The 18,663-nt window shown below is 43.7% G+C and overlaps 1 protein-coding gene across 12 annotated transcripts in view; it reads left to right on the plus strand.

Moving 5' to 3' along the window:
- The window catches only part of LOC137323874 (microtubule-associated protein 2-like), a 329,190-nt gene that overhangs the window by 216,317 nt on the left and 94,210 nt on the right, over positions 1–18,663 (plus strand). For all 12 annotated transcript variants that reach the window (XR_010963461.1, XM_067987893.1, XM_067987900.1 and 9 more), the window contains one exon: positions 2,669–2,951. Coding sequence is in view for 11 of the 12 variants with exons in the window: in XM_067987893.1 (XP_067843994.1) it covers positions 2,690–2,951 (262 nt within the window). In the remaining variant the exon portion in view is untranslated. The remainder of the gene's footprint in view (positions 1–2,668; positions 2,952–18,663) is intronic.

Consider the following 18,663-nt stretch of genomic DNA (forward strand, 5'->3'; position numbering starts at 1 on the left):
GAAAGTGAACAATTATAAGTGTGGAGTCTCATTCCTTCAGGCTGTGAATTGTTTTCGGAGATTTTAAAAATGTTAAATTTAAAATTTAAATTTTTTTCTTACTTTTCCTTTCTGGCTCTTTTTCTCTCAATTCAAATATTTTTCCCTCTCTATTTCTCTTTCTGTGCCTAATTTGACATTGAATTCACCCACTCTAATTAACCCTCCTTCTCAGTCCTTCCTCTGTTTGTTTCTCAATCCTTAAATCTCTGGTTAAGGCGATACGCTTTTTATGCCATGTTCACCAAGGTCCTAAATGCCCTGTTACCTTCGCACTTCCAGCAACTTTGTGGGCAAAAAATGTTAAAACCTAAACATACATAAACCCGTTTAACTAACGGGGGCACCTGGGGCAAAATCTGTCTGTTCAGCACCATCTCCTGTGGCTTCTCTCCAGCCTCTTATAGAGGAGTGAAAAGGTGATGATGAGTTTTTGCTCTCACTTTTATGTGCACACCACACTAGAGGGGAAAAAAAACAAAACTGGGCTTATTTCTCCTCCAAAACCAATTATGGGAAAAAAATGCATAGCAAGAAGCAGCTTCCTGCTTTTACCAAGACACGATTCCATGAAGGAATTCAGCCTTAGATTATCTGAAATAAAGGAGAAATAATCTTGTAAATTTTGTTGGGAAAAATAATAATTGGAATTTACATGGAGTCTTCTGAAACCATTTCTTGAAAAACAAAATGTCAGAAAAAAAGTATATTTCAAAGGGTAGGATTTCTTGCTGGTATCACAGTGGGAATGCCACCAATGTAGTTGGGAATTGTACAGTTTCCAATCGAATGATCTCCATGTTGTGCAGCAATTTACTACAAACATTAGGTATAGTGACTGCATCAGTATGTTGCTAAAAATAAAAGCAAAATATTGTGGATGCTGGAAATCTGAAATAAAAACAGATGCAGACTGACCTGATTATTCCCCATATTTTCTGTTTTTATTTCATTGTTACTGAAAATACTCTGACTCTGAGCTAATATATTCTCTAAAGAGATTTCTGTTATAACCTTGTTGTCTCTTTTACTCGTACTGCGATTATTAGCTAGTAAGATTAAAGAAAACCCAAAGATGTTTTATCAGTACATTAAGAACAAGAGGATAGCTAAGGAAAAGGTGGGACCTATCAGGGATGATAAGGGTAACTTGTGTGTCGAAGCAGAGGATGTGGGTAGGGTTTTAAATGAATATTTTGTCTCCGTATTCACAAAGGAAAGGGATGATCCGGACGTAGTAGTTAAAGAGGAGAGGTATGAAATATTAGATAAGGTAAATATTGGACTGCACTTAGGGAGGGCAAACAGTAAAAGGGAATACGCAGTAAATGGGAATATATTGAGAGTGGTAGAGGAAGTGAGAGACCTTGGAGTGCATGTGCACAGGTCCCTGAAGGTGGCAGTACAGGTAGATAAGGTTGTGAAGAAGGCATACGGAATGCTTTCTGTTATTAGCCGAGGTATAGAATACAAAAGCAGGGATGTAATGATGGAACTGTATAAAACACTGGTAAGGCCACAGCTAGAGTATTGTGCGCAGTTCTGGTCACCACATTACAGGAAGGACATAATAGCTCTGGAGAGAGTGCAGAGAAGATTTACAAGAATGTTGCCAGGGCTTGAAAATTGCAGCTACGAGGAGAGATTGGATAGGCCGGGGTTGTTTTCCTTGGAGCAGAGGAGGCTGAGGAGTGACTTGATTGAGGTGTACAAAATTATGAGGGGCCAGATAGAGTAGTCAGGAAGTACTTGTTTCCCCTAGCGGAGAGTTCAGGAACTAGAGGACATAGATTTAAGCTGTTGGCGGAAGGATTAGAGGGGACATGAGGAAAAACTTTTTTACCCAGAGGGTGGTGGGTGTATGGAATTTGCTGCCCGAATTGGTGGTAGAGGCAGGGACCCTCAACTCTTTTCTAACAAGTACCTGGTCCTGCACCTAAAGTGCTGTAAGCTGCAGGGCTACGGACCGGGTGCTGGAAGGTGGGATTAGAGTGGGAACCTGGTTGTTCTTCAAGCCGGCGCAGACACAATGGGCTGAATGGCCCCCTTCTGTGCTGTATCTTTTCTATGGTTCTATGCATGCTAATATAGGAAATGACGAGAGAAATGGGCAAAAATCCATTGAGCAGCCATTTACTTGTTCAACGAATATTCGATTTATGCTGCACTGCAATGGATGTGGGTCTGGATGTGCAAGTGCACAGTTCTAATACTTTAGCTTACCAAGAGGAAATGTACCAGTGATGAGGAGCAGAAAATGAGATGAGTTATTGCTTGAAATAAAAACCACACAAAGTGACATTTGAATTGAATGATTTATCTCCTAGCAAAGTATCATTTTGGGTAGACAATACCATATCTAAAATCTGCAAAAACAACTTCTGCAAGCTATGATATATAAAATCATGGCACACTCTTGACAGTGAAATCTCAGACCAATGTGTTTCCAGTGTAGGGAAAAGTAACGTGATGCTGGTGACTAAATTGTCACAAAAGGCTTTCTCCTATTAATCGTTTGATGTTAGTCGTTAAAGTAGTTACTGTAAATTATCTGAAAGTGAAATTAAGTGAGAAGGAGTGTGTGGTTCGCAGTCAGCCTTAATAACAGGTACATTTATTCTAATTACAGCTGAGAGTTTAACAAAGAAGAATGGCAGATGACAGGAAGTCTGAGGCGAATGCACCGCAGCGGGTCTCAAACACTCTCCTCGAGACTTCTTCACATCAGTTTGCTGCAGATTTTAAAGAGCAGAGTGCTTCAGGTGAATGTATATCCAGGACTGAGAACGGCTACACATTCAGAGAGCACCCAGCAGAGGCACACCAACAGGATGGAAGTCAAACAGCCTACACAGTGACAAAGGCAAATGGGATCAATGGGAAATTGACTGCTAGAGACGGAGCAACAACAGGTAAAATAAATTCTGCTCCTTTTATCGTCTGTAGTATATAACAGGCATTACTGTGCCCTATAATCTGTTATGCAGAAACCATGAAAATGTGTGTATATTTCTTTGGTAGAGTTCTTAGTTATGAACTACAAGCATTACCTAACCAACACTGTGCATGAGCATCAGATTGTTGGAGTATGAAATCTGTCACAAATTATTGCAATACTATTGGAAGATACCTATATAATATATTAACTTTAGTATGTAAGTTGTACACTCTTTATTTGAGTGTCTCCACTTCTGTCATGCTTCTAGGTGGCACCTCAATAGTATTTCTGATTTATTAAGTGAACAGTTATTAGTTATCACAGGCCCCAAATTATGCCTGAAGTGGTACATTTCTACCATTAGACGGAGCTTCAAAAGCTCCAGAATCCTAGATTTCTGAAAATTGTCAGAGATTCTGTCTGCCATCTTGGTTTTTCTTTAGGTAAGTTATAGTTTTAAATGTTACCTTTTGTTTTATGCTTTTAATTGCAAAATTATTTTTCTTTCTCTCTCCATCTCTCTCTTCCCCCTCCCCACTCCTACACGCCCCAAGAAGAAAATGTAAAAATTCCAATTATTATCAGAAAAACACAACTGGTGTGATTTAACCTTCCACAATCGTTTGAAAAAAAAATAAGAGGAGACTCTGGGCTCGATTTTATAATGGTGGTAGGTTGGCAGCGGGGGGGGGAAGGGTGAAGTTGCGCATGGCAAACCTGCATGAACAAAACTTACCGTTTCCAACGCGATCACATGTTGATTGATGATGATTAACATCCTCTCCGGGTTTCGCGCCTGGCTGCCGTTAGGAGCTGCAACGGGGGGGGGTGGGGAGAAAGAGAGAGAGCGAGACGTCATCTGGTTCTGGAATGGAAGACGGTCGGGGGGTGGGGGGGTGGGGGGTGCTGGTGGGAAAATGGAAGATCCGGCGCTGGTCTGGAAGATCGGGGTAGGAGAGGGGGACATCGGGAGAAGATCAGGGGGGTGAAAAAGGGAAGATCAGGGGGACGAAGAGGGGACATTGGGGGGGGTGAAGAGGGGGACATTGGGGAAGGTGAAGAGGGGGACATTGGGGGGGTGAAGAGGGGGACATTGGAGCAGGAGACATTGGACATCAGAGCAGGGTGCAAAGGTGGGTTCATTTAGTGTTTTCTCTTCCTTCTGTGGTTTTTTATTTAATTTATTTAGTTTCTTGTTCCCTGATCCGGCCCTTCACTCCTGGTTTCACCAGGCTTAATTCAGAGGCGGTGGGCAAGCCACCCAGCTAAGTTTTAAAAAAATCGTTCTAATGACTTGCTCTGTCACAGGTAAAGTGCCTTAAGTACCTCAGTGAGGTATATTTGGCTGTTTAACTGTCATCCCGCCGGCTTCAATTGCCGGTGGGACTTCTATTTTCGGGTCGCCCGCGCACATACAGGTGGGTCCCTGGGAAACTTGGAAGTCGGCGGGTTGGAGCCGGCTTCCAAACCCGAACTGGATTTCTGCGATTTTCAGAGCCCCCGCCCCCAACGCACCCACAATTGCCTCCGAAAATCATCCCCTCTGTGTCTCTGTCTGACAGCTGTAAGTACTTAGAAAGTTAATGGTTTCTAACTGTCAACATAACAGGTGAGAAAGTTGGAGACTGCTTCCAAATTCAGTGTTTTTTCAAAAATGAACTAGTAAGGAAAGTACTCGCTCTTTGAGCTCGATGCACTTTCTGAAGTTTATCGAACACAAAACAAAAGCGACAATAGGTGTGTGAATTGCAGTTTGCCATTTTTCTCATGGCATATTCATACCCACAGTGTCTCTGTTTAAAGAAACACTCAATATAAATTTTACTTGAATAAAGAGTTATTTCAAATAATTTTGAAAAACTTTTAAGCAAAAATTGCTAGAACATCTACTGAATAGCACTGGTGCATCCTGGGACATGAAGTACACTGCACATGCTCAAACACCAACAACACACAGAATCATAGCTCTGGGCAAAAATATCAGGGTAAATTTTAACACCCAAGAACGAGTGGGTTGGGGGCAGGTGGGGATTAAAAATACTCTGTTTTCAGAGCGGGACTGCATCCCGGCTCCAACACGCCTGCTTCTGGGTTTAACCCAGGCAGGTATGTCTGAGTGTGGAGAGCAGACACCAAGAAGTCCTGCCCCCACTTAAAGTGACAGGCCAATACATAAAAGGTCAATCTACTTCATTGAGATACTTGAGGTACTTAATATTTTGTGTATTGGAATAATAAAACAAATTCAACCTTACCTGTTCGGGTTTCCCATCGCTTCCCATTCATGTCAGGTGAAAGTAGACGGGAAGGGTCGGATGCATGAGGTGAGTGCCTTTATTGCACTGCTTGTGGGCACTGCTTCTTCCTGGCCCAACAAGCTCACCTGGCCGACAGGATCCCTGCGATTGGTTGATCCCCCCTACCCACCCCCCCCAACACACCCCGGCATTTCTGGGCAGGTCCAACTGCCCTAGTCTAAAGTTGCTAATCAAATTATTTTGCTTATGTTTTTTAAAAGCATCTTTACTGAGAAAATGTTAAAACAGCAATTTTTGTCCTGGGCAACATTTTAATAGTGATTATTGTATATGCTGATTGGAGTATGTGTCCCCCTCCACCCTTCCCTTTTCCTCCTGTGTCCTTCCCTTCCCCTTTCTCTGCTCCACATCCCACTTCCTCCCCTCCCCTTTTCTGTCATCCCTAACCTCTGAACCTGCTCTAACTCACTTGTACCTCCCTTTACTCTCCTCCCTGCCTTCTAACTCTGCTCCACCTTCTCCCTCCCCCACCCCCACCCCAGCCTTTAATCTTTCTCTACATAGAAACATAGAAAATAGGACCAAGAGTAGACCATTCGGTCCTCCGGGCCTGCTCCGCCATTCAAAATGATCATGGCTGATCGTCTAACTCAGTACCCTGTTCCCGCTTTTTCCCCATATCCCTTGATCCCTTTAGCATTAAGAAACATATCTATCTCCTTCTTGAATACATCTAATGACTTGGCCTCCACTGCCTTCTGTGGTAGAGAATTCCACAGGTTCACCATCCTCTGAGTGAAGAAATTTCTCCTCATCTCGGTTCTAAATGGCATACCCCGTATCCTGAGACTGTGACCCCTGGTTCTGGACTCCCCAGCCATCGGGAACATCCCTGCATCTAGTCTGTCTAGTCCTGTTAGAATTTTATATGTTTCGATGAGATCATCTCTCATTCTTCTAAACTCTAGTGAATATAGGCCTAGTTGACCCAATCTCTATTCATAAGTCAGTCCTGCCATCCCAGGAATCGGTCTGGTAAACCTTTGTTGCACTCCCTCCATGGCAAGGACATCCTTCCTCAGATAAGGAGACCAAAACTGCACACAGTACTCCAGATGTGGTCTCACCAAGGCCCTGTATAACTGCAGTAAGACATCCCTGCTCCTGTACTCAAATCCTCTTGCAATGAAGGCCAACATACCATTCGCCTTCCTAACTGCTTGCTGCACCTGAATGCTCGCTTGCATCTCCCCTTTTCCCAATCTATCACCATTCAGATAATCTGCCTTTCTGTTTTTACAACCAAAGTGGATAACCTCACATTTATCCACGTTATACTGCATCTGCCATGTTCTTGCCCACTCACCCAACTTGTCTAAATCATATTGGAGCCTCTTTGCATTCTCCTCACAGCTCACATTCCACCCAGCTTTATGTCGTCTGCACACTTGGAAATGTTACATTTAGTTCCTTCATCCAAATCATTGATCTATATTGTGAATAGCTGGGGCCCAAGCACTGATCCCTGTGGTACCCCACTAGTCACCGCCTGCCACCCGGAAAAAGACCTGTTTATTCCTACTGTCTGTTTCCTGTCTGTCAACCAATTCTCAATCCATGCCAGTATATTCCCCCCCAATCCCATGTGCTTTAATTTTGCACACTAACCTCTTATGTGGGACCTTATCAAAAGCCTTCTGAAAATCCAAATACACCATATCCACTGGTTCTCCCCTATCTATTCTACTAGTTACATCCTCAAAAAAACTCCAGTAGATTTGTTAATCATGATTTCCCTTTCATAAACCCATGCTGACTTTGTCCAATCCAGTTGATGCCTTCCAAGTGTTCTGTTATCACATCTTTTATAATAGACTCTAGCATTTTCCCCACTCCTAATGTTAGACTAACTGGTCTGTAATTCCCTGTTTTTTCTCTCCCTCCTTTTTTAAATAGTGGGGTTACATTTGCCACCCTCCAATCTGTAGGAACTGTTCCAGAGTCTATAGAATTTTGGAAGATGATCACCAATGCATCCACTATTTCCAGGCCCGCTTCCTTTAGTGCTCTGGGATGTAGATTATCAGGCCCTGGGGATTTGTCAGCCTTTAGCCCCATTAATTTTCTTAGCACTATTCTTTTACTAATGCTTTCATAAGTTCCTGAGAAACACAAAATGGCATCGGAAAAAAATTTCAGAAATCATTTTGAGCGATTTGTTGGAATCCAGTGGGAAAGTTTCACAATCTGAGTGATGACTTTACTTACGCAAAACCCATTATAAATGTGGGCATAGGAATTTGTATTGGAAAAAATTTGAATCAAAAAGTATGCCACAAATCAGACAACACCCCCTCCAAGGTCAATGTATCCTTCATTCCTTTATCCTTTTATCTGAATTTATAACGGTTCTTCTTAACACTTCTATTGCTCTTAAATCAAGACTCTTATAGATGTTATGGAATTATGGATACCAGAACCTGGTTATGAACTTCAGCTCAACTTCAATATTAGGCTTCAGCTAGGAATTACTCCCGTTTTACTTAGTAATAATACAAAAATACTTACTGGATCTTTGTAGTTTATGTTATTCCATGTTTTGTGTATGGGGGAAAAAGTGACAGACAAGCTTCATATCAGTAACAAGTTTTAATAACAAAAATATTTTGGTATTGAGCAGTTTTTCTGCTGTTGGAGAAAAAAATGACAATTCAGCAAAGAAGGAGTTTTACTTTGTTGCTGTTCTTGTTCAGCAGCTGTTGTTTTAATACCTGATCAGTTGTCGTAGCTAACTGGTAGCTGAGAACAGTGGAATACGACATCCATAGGCTGGTGTTAAACATGCTGGTGAAATGATTGCTGCTGGTTTATGAAGAAGTAGTCTGCAGTTTATTCCAAGAAAATTACATGTTCAATGTAAATGATTAAGGATTATTAGATCTACATATACTGCTAATATCCTGTTCCAATTAAGTTCTGTTAAATTTCCAACATCACCTCACCAGTGATTAACAATTTAATATGTCCTACTGTATAGTGCATATGGATAATTTCAGACTCAACAACGAATTCTGAAAACAAAGTTCAGATCTGAAAGTGTTGATATTCAGAGCTTTGAATCCTCATTTTAGTTCATGTGGTTGAATCCTTTTTAGGGACTATTTCAGGCATTATCTGTTGCAATTAAGTAAATGCACTTACCTGAACTCCAAAGATGAGGTACCCAAAATCCAAATGGAGCTCAAGTGGACAAAGTTCTGAGAAAAATCTGAATTGATCTGAAGATGCCCAGCTTAGATCCAAGAGCTGTCTTGAAACTATTGTCAAGTGTACTACATTGTGAAACCTGATAAGCTTTTAGGATTTAATATCATAAAAGCATTTCATTTTTGCCAATCAATGCTGTTAACCAACCACACAGTAAAGCCTCCAGTTGGCTAGGAATGCAGGATGGTGCCTGGACTGCAGATTTCTCAATTGCCTCAGACAATACTGTACCATATTGAATCACCCAGACAAAATAAGTAGCTGCCTGTTAACTTTCCTTTCCCCTTGAAGATGAATAAGCTCACCTCTGTACATAGTAGTGCATCCAATGGCCAAGCCAAAGAGCTAACAAAGTACTCATCATAACAGATGAGTTCAAGCATCGGGAGCTCTTGGGCTGAAACCTCAATCCTTCTGGTTGGCCTATAAGCACTCTTACCACATTCATGTATAGTCTGTCGTAATGAACTTACAAGCAGCACTCTGAGGAGTAGGTAATACCCATTTGTTCATTTTGCCATAATTAATTGAGCTCGATTACCTTCACTGTTTGAGTGTGAAAGTAATTCTATAAATGCATTATCGGATCATTATACCTAAATCCAACTATTTATGGATTGTGTTATTTCATCACCCCTCCCTCCCCCATTCCCACTGAAATGACCACAGTTTCCATATACTTTATCACAAGCAGGGACATGTTCAGAAATTTGAATTTCAATCTTGTCATACATGATTGGCCATTGGTACACTTTCCCCACATGTTTTTTTTATAGTTATTTTGTTCTTTCTCATACTAAAAATATAAGACGTTGAGGACTCCAGCTCTATTGCAATGGCTCCAACTGCTAATTTCATTCTCTTCTCTTAACCCCACCCTCCCCCCACCAAATTACATTGACAGCTAATAAGAACTAAAAATAAAGGGATGTGCTAGGTTTATAGTTAGCTTGAACATATCTGCAAATCCAGGGTCCATCAGAAATGGGTATCTCTAGGCTCTTGGACAACAGCTGGATTGCTAGCAAGAGATACTCTGCTCTCAAGTCACAGCTCAATACTTTCAGCAAATACGTTATTATTTTTCCCTCAATGGAGGCTTCAGGAGTTGCACGGTGAGTGATAATATCACTGTAGCTTGCTCCAAGGTGCCAAATGCTTTCAGTTTTAGTTGGAGAACTGTGACCTAACAAAACTGGGTAGCTGTGTAAGATCTGCCTCAGAATTGTGTGGTATGTCAGCCATAGGAACAAGAGGCTGCCTTAATATTTATTGCTTCCAGGCTGACTGCTTCATAAGAGGCTTGCTTGACTGACAACACAAGAAGCAAGAAATTTTAGGAACAGAAAAAAGCCGTTTTGGCCACCAAACCTGCCTCTCTCTCTCAAGTTGACTGGAAGCCTGCATTCCTACCCTGTATCTCTACCCCTTATTACGGATTTGGATCTGCCGCAGTTATCTACTCAGGCTCAGTGGTGTCGGTCACTCCCTTAAACAATCTGGTTGCCTGCTTTTTTACGGAAGTTATCTCCTGCTGCCTGTATCTACTACCACAGTCGTGGGACCTGGGACTGTATTAATGAAACACCTTTGTGCTGTGGACCAGATTTCCATGTTTTAAGCACATGTACTCCTTTAATCTCTCTGAAGGCAGACCAGGTTAACATGAGGTGAGGTGCTATTTGGTTGGTTCATAAGCTGCCTATTCTACGATTGACAAGATCTACAGCACACTGAGTACAATGAAGGCCATTTGGTACAATCGGTTCAACTTCTGTTTGCATGTCATTACAAAAATAAAGAACACATGTACACAAGCCCACTAGGAGGGATTCTTGTTTAAAGTAGAAATATAGATTTGTTCTGTTATCTATCTCGTCGATCGAGCAGAGGTTATTATTTCTTCTGCATAGTCTTCTTGCTGCTTTCCTGACCGACCTCTTGGGCTCAATTTTGAAATGGTGGCAGGTTGGCAGTGGTTTGGGGGGGGGGGGGGGGGTGGTGAAGGTGCGCATGGCAAACCCACATGAACAAAACTTACCGTTTCTGACGCGATCGCATCGTAATTGGTGGTGATTAACGTGCTCTCTGGGTTTCACGCCCGGCAGGCGCTGCAACGCGATGGGGGTGGGGGGAGAGAGAGCGAGACGTCATCCGGCGCTGGAACGGAAGATCGTGGGGGGGGGAAGAGTGGAAGATCGTGGGGGGGGGGGGGGGTAGAGTGGAAGATCGGCGGGGGGGGGGGGGAAGGTGGATAATCGGCGGGGGGGGAAGAGTGGAAGATCGGGGGGGGAAGAGTGGAAGATCGTGGTGGGGGGTGGGGGGAAGAGTGGTAGATCAGTGGTGGGGGGTAGAGTGGAAGATCGGTGGGGGGGGGAAAGAGTGGAAGATCGTGGGGGGGGGGAAGAGTGGTAGATCGGTGGGGGAGGGGTAGAGTGGAAGATCGTGGGGGGGGGAAAGAGTGGTAGATCGGTGGGGGGGGGTAGAGTGGAAGATCGGTGGGGGGGGAAGAGTGGAAGATCGGTGGGGGGGGGAAGAGTGGAAGATCGTGGTGGGGGGGGAAGAGTGGTAGATCAGTGGTGGGGGGTAGAGTGGAAGATCGGTGGGGGGGGGAAGAGTGGAAGATCGTGGGGGGGGAAGAGTGGTAGATCGGTGGGGGGGGGTAGAGTGGAAGATCGTGGGGGGGGGAAGAGTGGAAGATCGGTGGGGGGGGGGTAGAGTGGAAGATCGTGGGGGGGGAAGAGTGGTAGATCGGTGGGGGGGGGTAGAGTGGAAGATCGTGGGGGGGGGGGAAGAGTGGTAGATCGGTGGGGGGGGTAGAGTGGAAGATCGGTGGGTGGGGGAAGAGTGGAAGATCGGTGGGGGGGGAAGAGTGGTAGATCGGTGGGGGGGGGGTAGAGTGGAAGATCGGAGGGGGGGGGAAGAGTGGAAGATCTGTGTGGGGGGGGAGAAGAGTGGAAGATCGGCGGGGGGGGGGGGAGAGTGGAATATCGGCGGGGGGAGAAGAGTGGAAGATCGGCGGGGGGGGGGGGGAGAGTGGATGATCGGCGGGGGGGGGAAGAGTGGAAGATCGGCGGGGGGGGAAGAGTGGAAGATCGGCGGGGGGGGAAGAGTGGAAGATCGGCGGGGGGGGAAGAGTGGAAGATCGGCGGGGGGGGGAAGAGTGGAAGATAGAAGATAGGCGGGGGGGGGGGTAGAGTGGAAGATCGGCGGGGGGGGAAGAGTGGAAGATCGGCGGGGGGGGAAGAGTGGAAGATCGGCGGGGGGGGAAGAGTGGAAGATCGGCGGGGGGGGGAAGAGTGGAAGATCGGCGGGGGGGGGGAAGAGTGGAAGATCGGCGGGGGGGGAAGAGTGGAAGATCGGCGGGGGGGGGAAGAGTGGAAGATCGGTGGGGGGGGGAAGAGTGGAAGATCGGCGGGGGGGGGAAGAGTGGAAGATCGGCGGGGGGGGGAAGAGTGGAAGATCGGCGGGGGGGGGGGAAGAGTGGAAGATCGGTGGGGGGGTAAGAGTGGAAGATCGGCGGGGGGGGGAAGAGTGGAAGATCGGCGGGGGGGGAGGGAAGAGTGGAAGATCGGCGGGGGGGGGGAGGGAAGAGTGGAAGATCGGTGGGGGGAGGGAAGAGTGGAAGATCGGCGGGGGTGGGAGAGTGGAAGATCGGGGGGGGAAGAGTGGAAGATCGGGGGGGGGAGAGTGGAAGATCGGGGGGGGAAGAGTGGAAGATCGGGGGGGGGGAGAGTGGAAGATCGGGGGGGGGAGAGTGGAAGATCGGGGGGGGGGAGAGTGGAAGATCGGGGGGGGGGAGAGTGGAAGATCGGGGGGGAAGAGTGGAAGATCGGCGGGGGGGGGAAGAGTGGAAGATCGGCGAGGAGGGGAAGCTCGGGGGGGGTGAAGAAGGGGAGATTGGGGTGACATCTGGGGGATGAAGGGGGGAGATTGGGGAGGGAGACATCAGAGCAGGGTGGAAAGGTAGGTTGACTTTGTGTTTTAACTTCGTGCAATGGTTTTTTAAAAATTTATTTCATTTCTTTTTGCCTGATCCGGCCCTTCACACCTGGTTTCACCAGGCGTGTAATCAGAAGCCATGGGAAAGCCTCCCGTAAGTTAAAAATCGTTCTGACTACCTAATATGTCATAAGTAAATTGCCTTAAGTACCTCAATGAGGTACACTTGGCTCTTTAACTATCATCCCACTGGCTTTAATTGCCGACGGGACTTCCAGACTCGGGACGCCTGCAAGCACAGGTGCGTCCATGGGGAACTCGGAAGTTGGCAGGTTGGAGCCGGCTTCCGAACCCGAACGGGATTTCCATGATTTATGAAGTCCCCTTGCCTCCAACGCACCCGTAATTTCCCGGGAAAATCGAGACCCTTGTGTCTCTGTTGATTCTTAAAAAGCCTCCCTTCAAAGACCATTAGAGGTCAAAGAAATTTATGAACGCAAGATGCTTATGTCTCCTGAAAGATCAGACATTGCTAATGAATGGGCCATTATTTGAGATCTGTGCAAAACAACATCCTACATTTGAATCACCTCTTATCTGTCTGTAGATGGCCAACCCAACACAAGCTTCTGCCCAAAATGGTCCCAGATTGCTACTATGATGCTTATTTATTCCCCTTTCTCCAATAAAATAGCTAGTTGTTTATTGATCCAATTTGCTTCAGTTACCTTTCCTGCTTAGTTTGTATGTGTGTGAAAAAAACTGCCTGAACTCTGTTTGTTCTTAATAGTTAACTATGTCTTAGTTTTTGAAGCCTTTGCCAGTACCAGTTGGTTGACGATGGAGAATATTTAAGTTAATGGGCCAGCCTGTTGAGCAGCTTGAACTGATTTAGTTAGAGTAGCTGTCTGTATTTCTCCTACGTACAGATATATAAGATCTGTTTGCCTCTTGCAGCCTCAAGACGCCTGTTGGTAACAACCCCTGAGTAGGATGCTACTTCTTCCTACCGTTACCTGTTTGGCACATTTGTTTTATTGAGGCACACCTGTTTTATTGGGACATTGTTTTCAATTATGTCATTGGGCTGTCATTGATTAGTCTGTTGCTTGTCCTCATTCCCATCTGAAATAATAGTGTTAAGTTCTTTATTGGTATCTGCAGATTCTGATGTTGCAAAAATCACTGAAGGTTTCACTTGGATCTAGATCTTCCAGGTGCACTTTTTTTTTAAATTGGTGGAGCCGACATATGGAGAAGGGGAGCAATTTCCACGTCTTATAAAATCATACTTTTTGGGTGTGTTTAGATGCTACTGGCAAAAAGGCATTCATGAGCTATCACAATATCTATTTGCCTAGCAGCAAATCTGCATTGATCCTGAAAGACACCTTTTTTGCAGTTTTTTAATTCATTCATGGGATGTGGGCGTTGCTGACAAGGCCAGCATTTATTACCCATCCCTAATTGCCCTTGAGAAGGTGGTGGTACACATCAGCTGCTGTGTTTCAAAAAATTATTAATTGTGTGAAACGCTTTGAGATGTGACAATGTGCTTTAAAAGAAAAGTGAACTCTGTGAATCCTTGCTATACTCCATGTGAAAAAAATTATTCACATGATGTCTTTGAGAAGAAGTACCATACATTAATGATTGTATAAGAGAGAAAATGCGTCACATTTTAATTATAAATCCATGTGTGACATAATATATTTTTCCATGTACTAATTGGTGACATGTAAAATATAGCATTAACATAAAAGTCTTGCCTGAATTTAAACTACTGGAATGATGTAGTTCAACCGAAGTTTCCTCCTCTTCCTCTGTGGCCTCAACTTTCTCCTCTGCATTGGCTAATGCTTTTTGAGATGGTGGTCTCCCGTACATTGAGATTGCCACCGAAGATAGTCTTGTTCTTTGAAAACTTTCTCATGTTTTCTACCAAGTCTCGTCCATCTCTTCAGAGTGTTTGTTAATTTGGCAATTTTTGCTCATTCACCATGATGTTCACTGGATCTGGGAACGTAAGTCCTGGATTTACTGAAAATGGAGCATGTTCCATTAGGCTTTATTGGTAAGTGTGCACAATACAAATGTCCATCAGGAGGTATATTTTCCCTCCCAAGAATTACATCGAGTCCACAGCACAGAAACAGGCCATTTGGCCCATCTGGCCTATGCCGGCATTTATGCTCCACTCGAGCCTCCTCCATCCCTACTTCATCTAATCCTATCAGCATATAAACATAATTTAATAGGACAAAGTCAGCATGGCTTTACGAAGGGGAAGTCATGTCTGACAAATTTGCTTGAGTTCTTTGAGGATATAACATACAGGGTGGATAAAGGGGAACCAGTGGACGTAGTGTATTTGGACTTCCAGAAGGCATTCGACAAGGTGCTACATAAAAGATTATTGCTCAAGATAAAGAATCACTGGATTGGGGGTAATATTCTGGCATGGGTGGAGGATTGGTTATCTAACAGGAAGCAGAGAGTTGGGATAAATGGTACATTCTCGGACTGGCAACCTGTAGCCAGTGGTGTTCCGCAGGGGTCGGTGCTGGGTCCCCAACTCTTTACAATCTATATTAAAGATTTGGAGGAGGGGACCGAGTGTAACATATCAAAGTTTGCAGATGATACAAAGATGGGAGGGAAAGTAGAGAGTGAGGAGGACATAAAAAACCTAAAAGGGGATATAGACAGGCTGGGTGAGTGGGCGGAGATTTGGCAGATGCAATACAATATTGGAAAATGTGAGGTTATGCACTTTGGCAGGAGAAATCGGAGAGCAAGTTATTATTTTAATGGCGAGAAACTGGAAAGTACTGCAGTACAAAGAGATCTGGGGGTCCTAGTGCAAGAAAATCAAAAAGTTAGTTTGCAGGTGCAGCAGGTGATCAAGAAGGCCAATGGAATGTTGGCTTTTATTGCTAGGGGGATAGAATATAAAAACAGGGAGGTATTGCTGCAGTTATATAAGGTATTGGTGAGACCGCACCTGGAATACTGCATACAGTTTTGGTCTCCATACTTAAGAAAAGACATACTTGCTCTCGAGGCAGTACAAAGAAGGTTCACTCGGTTAATCCCAGGGATGAGGGGGCGGACATATGAGGAGAGGTTGAGTAGATTGGGACTCTACTCATTGGAGTTCAGAAGAATGAGAGGCGATCTTATTGAAACATATAAGATTGTGAAGGGTCTTGATCGGGTGGATGCGGTAAGGATGTTCCCAAGGAAGCTACATCATTAGATAAATTTAAAACAGAAATAGACAGTTTCCTAGAAGTAAAGGGAATTAGGGGTTACGGGGAGCGGGCAGGAAATTGGACATGAATTTAGATTTGAGGTTAGGATCAGATCAGCCATGATCTTATTGAATGGCGGAGCAGGCTCGAGGGGCCGATTGGCCTACTCCTGCTCCTATTTCTTATGCTCTTATGTTCTTATACCCTTCCATTCCTTTCACCCTCATAATTATCTAGCTTCTCTTTAAATGCATCTATGCTATTTGCCTCAACTACTCCTTGTGGTAGCGCATTCCACATTCTTACCACTCTTTGGGTAAAGAAGTTTCTCCTGAATTCCCTATTGGATTTATTAGTGACTGGCTTATATTGATGACCTCTAGTTTTGGACTCCCACACAAGTGGAAACATTTTCTCTACATCTACCCTATCAAACCCTTTCCTTACCTTAAAGACCTCTATCAGTTCACCCCTCAGCCTTCTCTTTTCTAGTGAAAAGAGCCCCAGCCGGTTCAACCTTTCCTGATAAGTATATCCGCTCAGTTCTGGTGTCATCCTTGTGAATCTTGCACCTTCTCCAATGCCTCTATATCCTTTCTATAATATGGAGACCAGAACTGTTCACAGTACTCCATGTGTGGTGTAACCAAGGTTCTATACAAGTTTAACATAACTTCTCTGCTTTTCAATTTTATCCCTCTAGAAATGCACCCCAGTGCTTGGTTTGCCTTTTTTATGGTCTTATTAATCTGCGTCGCTACTTTGTGATTTCTGTATCTGTACCCCGAGATGCCTTTGCTCCTCTACTTCGTTTAGACTCTTATTATCCAAGCAGTATGTGGCCTCCTTATGCTTCCTACCAAAATGCCCAACCTCTCATTTACCTATATTGAAATTCATTTGCCAATTACGCGCCCATGTGTTCTAGCATTTTGACGCATTCTTCCCTTGTATTAACTACACCCCCCAATTTGGTGTCGTCCGCAAATTTTGAAATTGTACTTCTGATTCCCGAGTCCAAATCGTTAATGTAAATTGTGAATAATAGATCCAATCCCTGTGGAACACCACTTCCCACCTTTTTCCAGTCTGAGTAGCTACCTTTAACCCCTACTCTCTGTTTTCTGTTTTGTAGCCAGCTTGCTATCCATTCTGCTACCTGTCCCCTGACTGCTCATGCTCTGGCCTTAGTCATGAGTCTACAATGCAGTATCTTACGGAAGGCCTTTTGAAAATCCAAACATATTACATCTACCAAGACCTTGAGTTCAAACCCAATGACTATCTGTCGCTTAGATGAGCTCCATCAGTTTCTTAAATAAAAGCCCTGGAAGAGATCTTATGCTGGCTTTGTTTTTCTGGATTGGGGGGGAAGGTGGAGAATACACAACTCTAATTCAAAAGCAAAATACTGCAGATGCTGGAAAACTGAAATAAAAACAGAAAATGCTGGAGAAGCTTAGCAAATGAGGCAGCATCTGTGAAGAAGAAACAGTTAACGTTTCAGGTTGAAGACCTTTCGTCAGAACTTTGCTTTTGGTTTCCATCAGTTTCTTTCCTGCTTTTGTGTTCAAATCCCTCCCTGGACTGTAACCTCCTCCAGCCCTACCCCACCAAGGTTTCTGGCCTCTTGCGCATCCCCAATTTCCTACGTTCCACCACTGATGGCATGTTGGGCCCAATGGCCTCCTTCTGTGCTGTATGATTCTTTGAACAGTCATTGCAAATTTGCTAACTAGGAATAAATAAACTATTTGATATACTCCTAGCACACTTGGTGCTGCAGCATTTTTTATTCAGTTCTGCCTCGTTGTTTCCATGACAACAGCATATTGCATATATTGCAAATTCTTGGCACAGCTACAGTAGGGCGAAGGGGAAGAAAGCATACTCGGGCAGACTCATTAATATTCAGGATATTGTGTGTACAAAGCAACCCAGGCTCTGCCTTTTGTGAGATCATCCATTACAGTGGCATCCTTGTGAGTATCATCAGCTGCTACATCTGCCTATGCAGCTGTTGATTTCTCTCCATTCACTGCATTTTAGCCGTACTGTGCAACGTAAGTAAAAGACGTTTCTCTGCCTTGTTCGAGAACTTTGTGCACATATTGTTGCTTAATTGTGTCACTATTGCTGTAAGGTTATTTTAGGAGTAGATATAAACATACTGCTAGTTTTTCAAAAAGGTGTCTCATGACTGGTGAGAAAATAATCCTTTTAATTTAACATCTGTAGTACAAGGTCACTTAGTCTGACATACATTGTCTATTCTAAAGAAAATCACTGGATTTTTTTTCTTAAGCTTTAATCATTTCAAATTTGTACTGCCTACTTTTTCTGAAAAACAATCATTCTTCAGCCATAACCTTTTTAAAATGAATCTATATTCTTGATGACAGAATGTTTTGCTTAGTGGAAAATTGTTAAGATACATTTTGTGTGAAGAAAATACACCATAAGTTAAATGAAGGATTAGTAAAGATAATGAAAATAAATCAGACATTTCAGCACACAGGCAGGCCATGTGATCCATCATGGCTGTTCTGGTGCCAGCTGCAGATGAGAACTATCTACTCTAATCCCATCTCCTCACACTTTCCCCGTACCCGTCAATATTTTTCTTCTGCAAGCGTTTATCAAATTCCCTCTTAAATAAAAGAATAGAGCTCTAAATGTAGCTGGTAGAAAGATTTGTTACATTGGTAGTGTTAATACATAAAGAGAAATGTTTGTAATTTTATGTAGAGTGAGATAATTTTAAAGAAACATTCAGCTTAATTGACACTGTTTTCTAATAAACTGAAATTGCCCTTTTTATAGATTCATTTTGGTACAGAAATACTGCTATAAAGAGTTAATATTTGGTAGCATAGTACAAAGTTCACTTGCATTCTAAGAAAATTATGTTTAAAATAAAGGGAAACCTATTAGATTCTTTCTAGATGAAAATTTTGCTTGATGT

Source organism: Heptranchias perlo, chromosome 7 (assembly GCF_035084215.1).
Source record: "Heptranchias perlo isolate sHepPer1 chromosome 7, sHepPer1.hap1, whole genome shotgun sequence".
Taxonomy (NCBI): Eukaryota; Metazoa; Chordata; class Chondrichthyes; order Hexanchiformes; family Hexanchidae; genus Heptranchias; species Heptranchias perlo.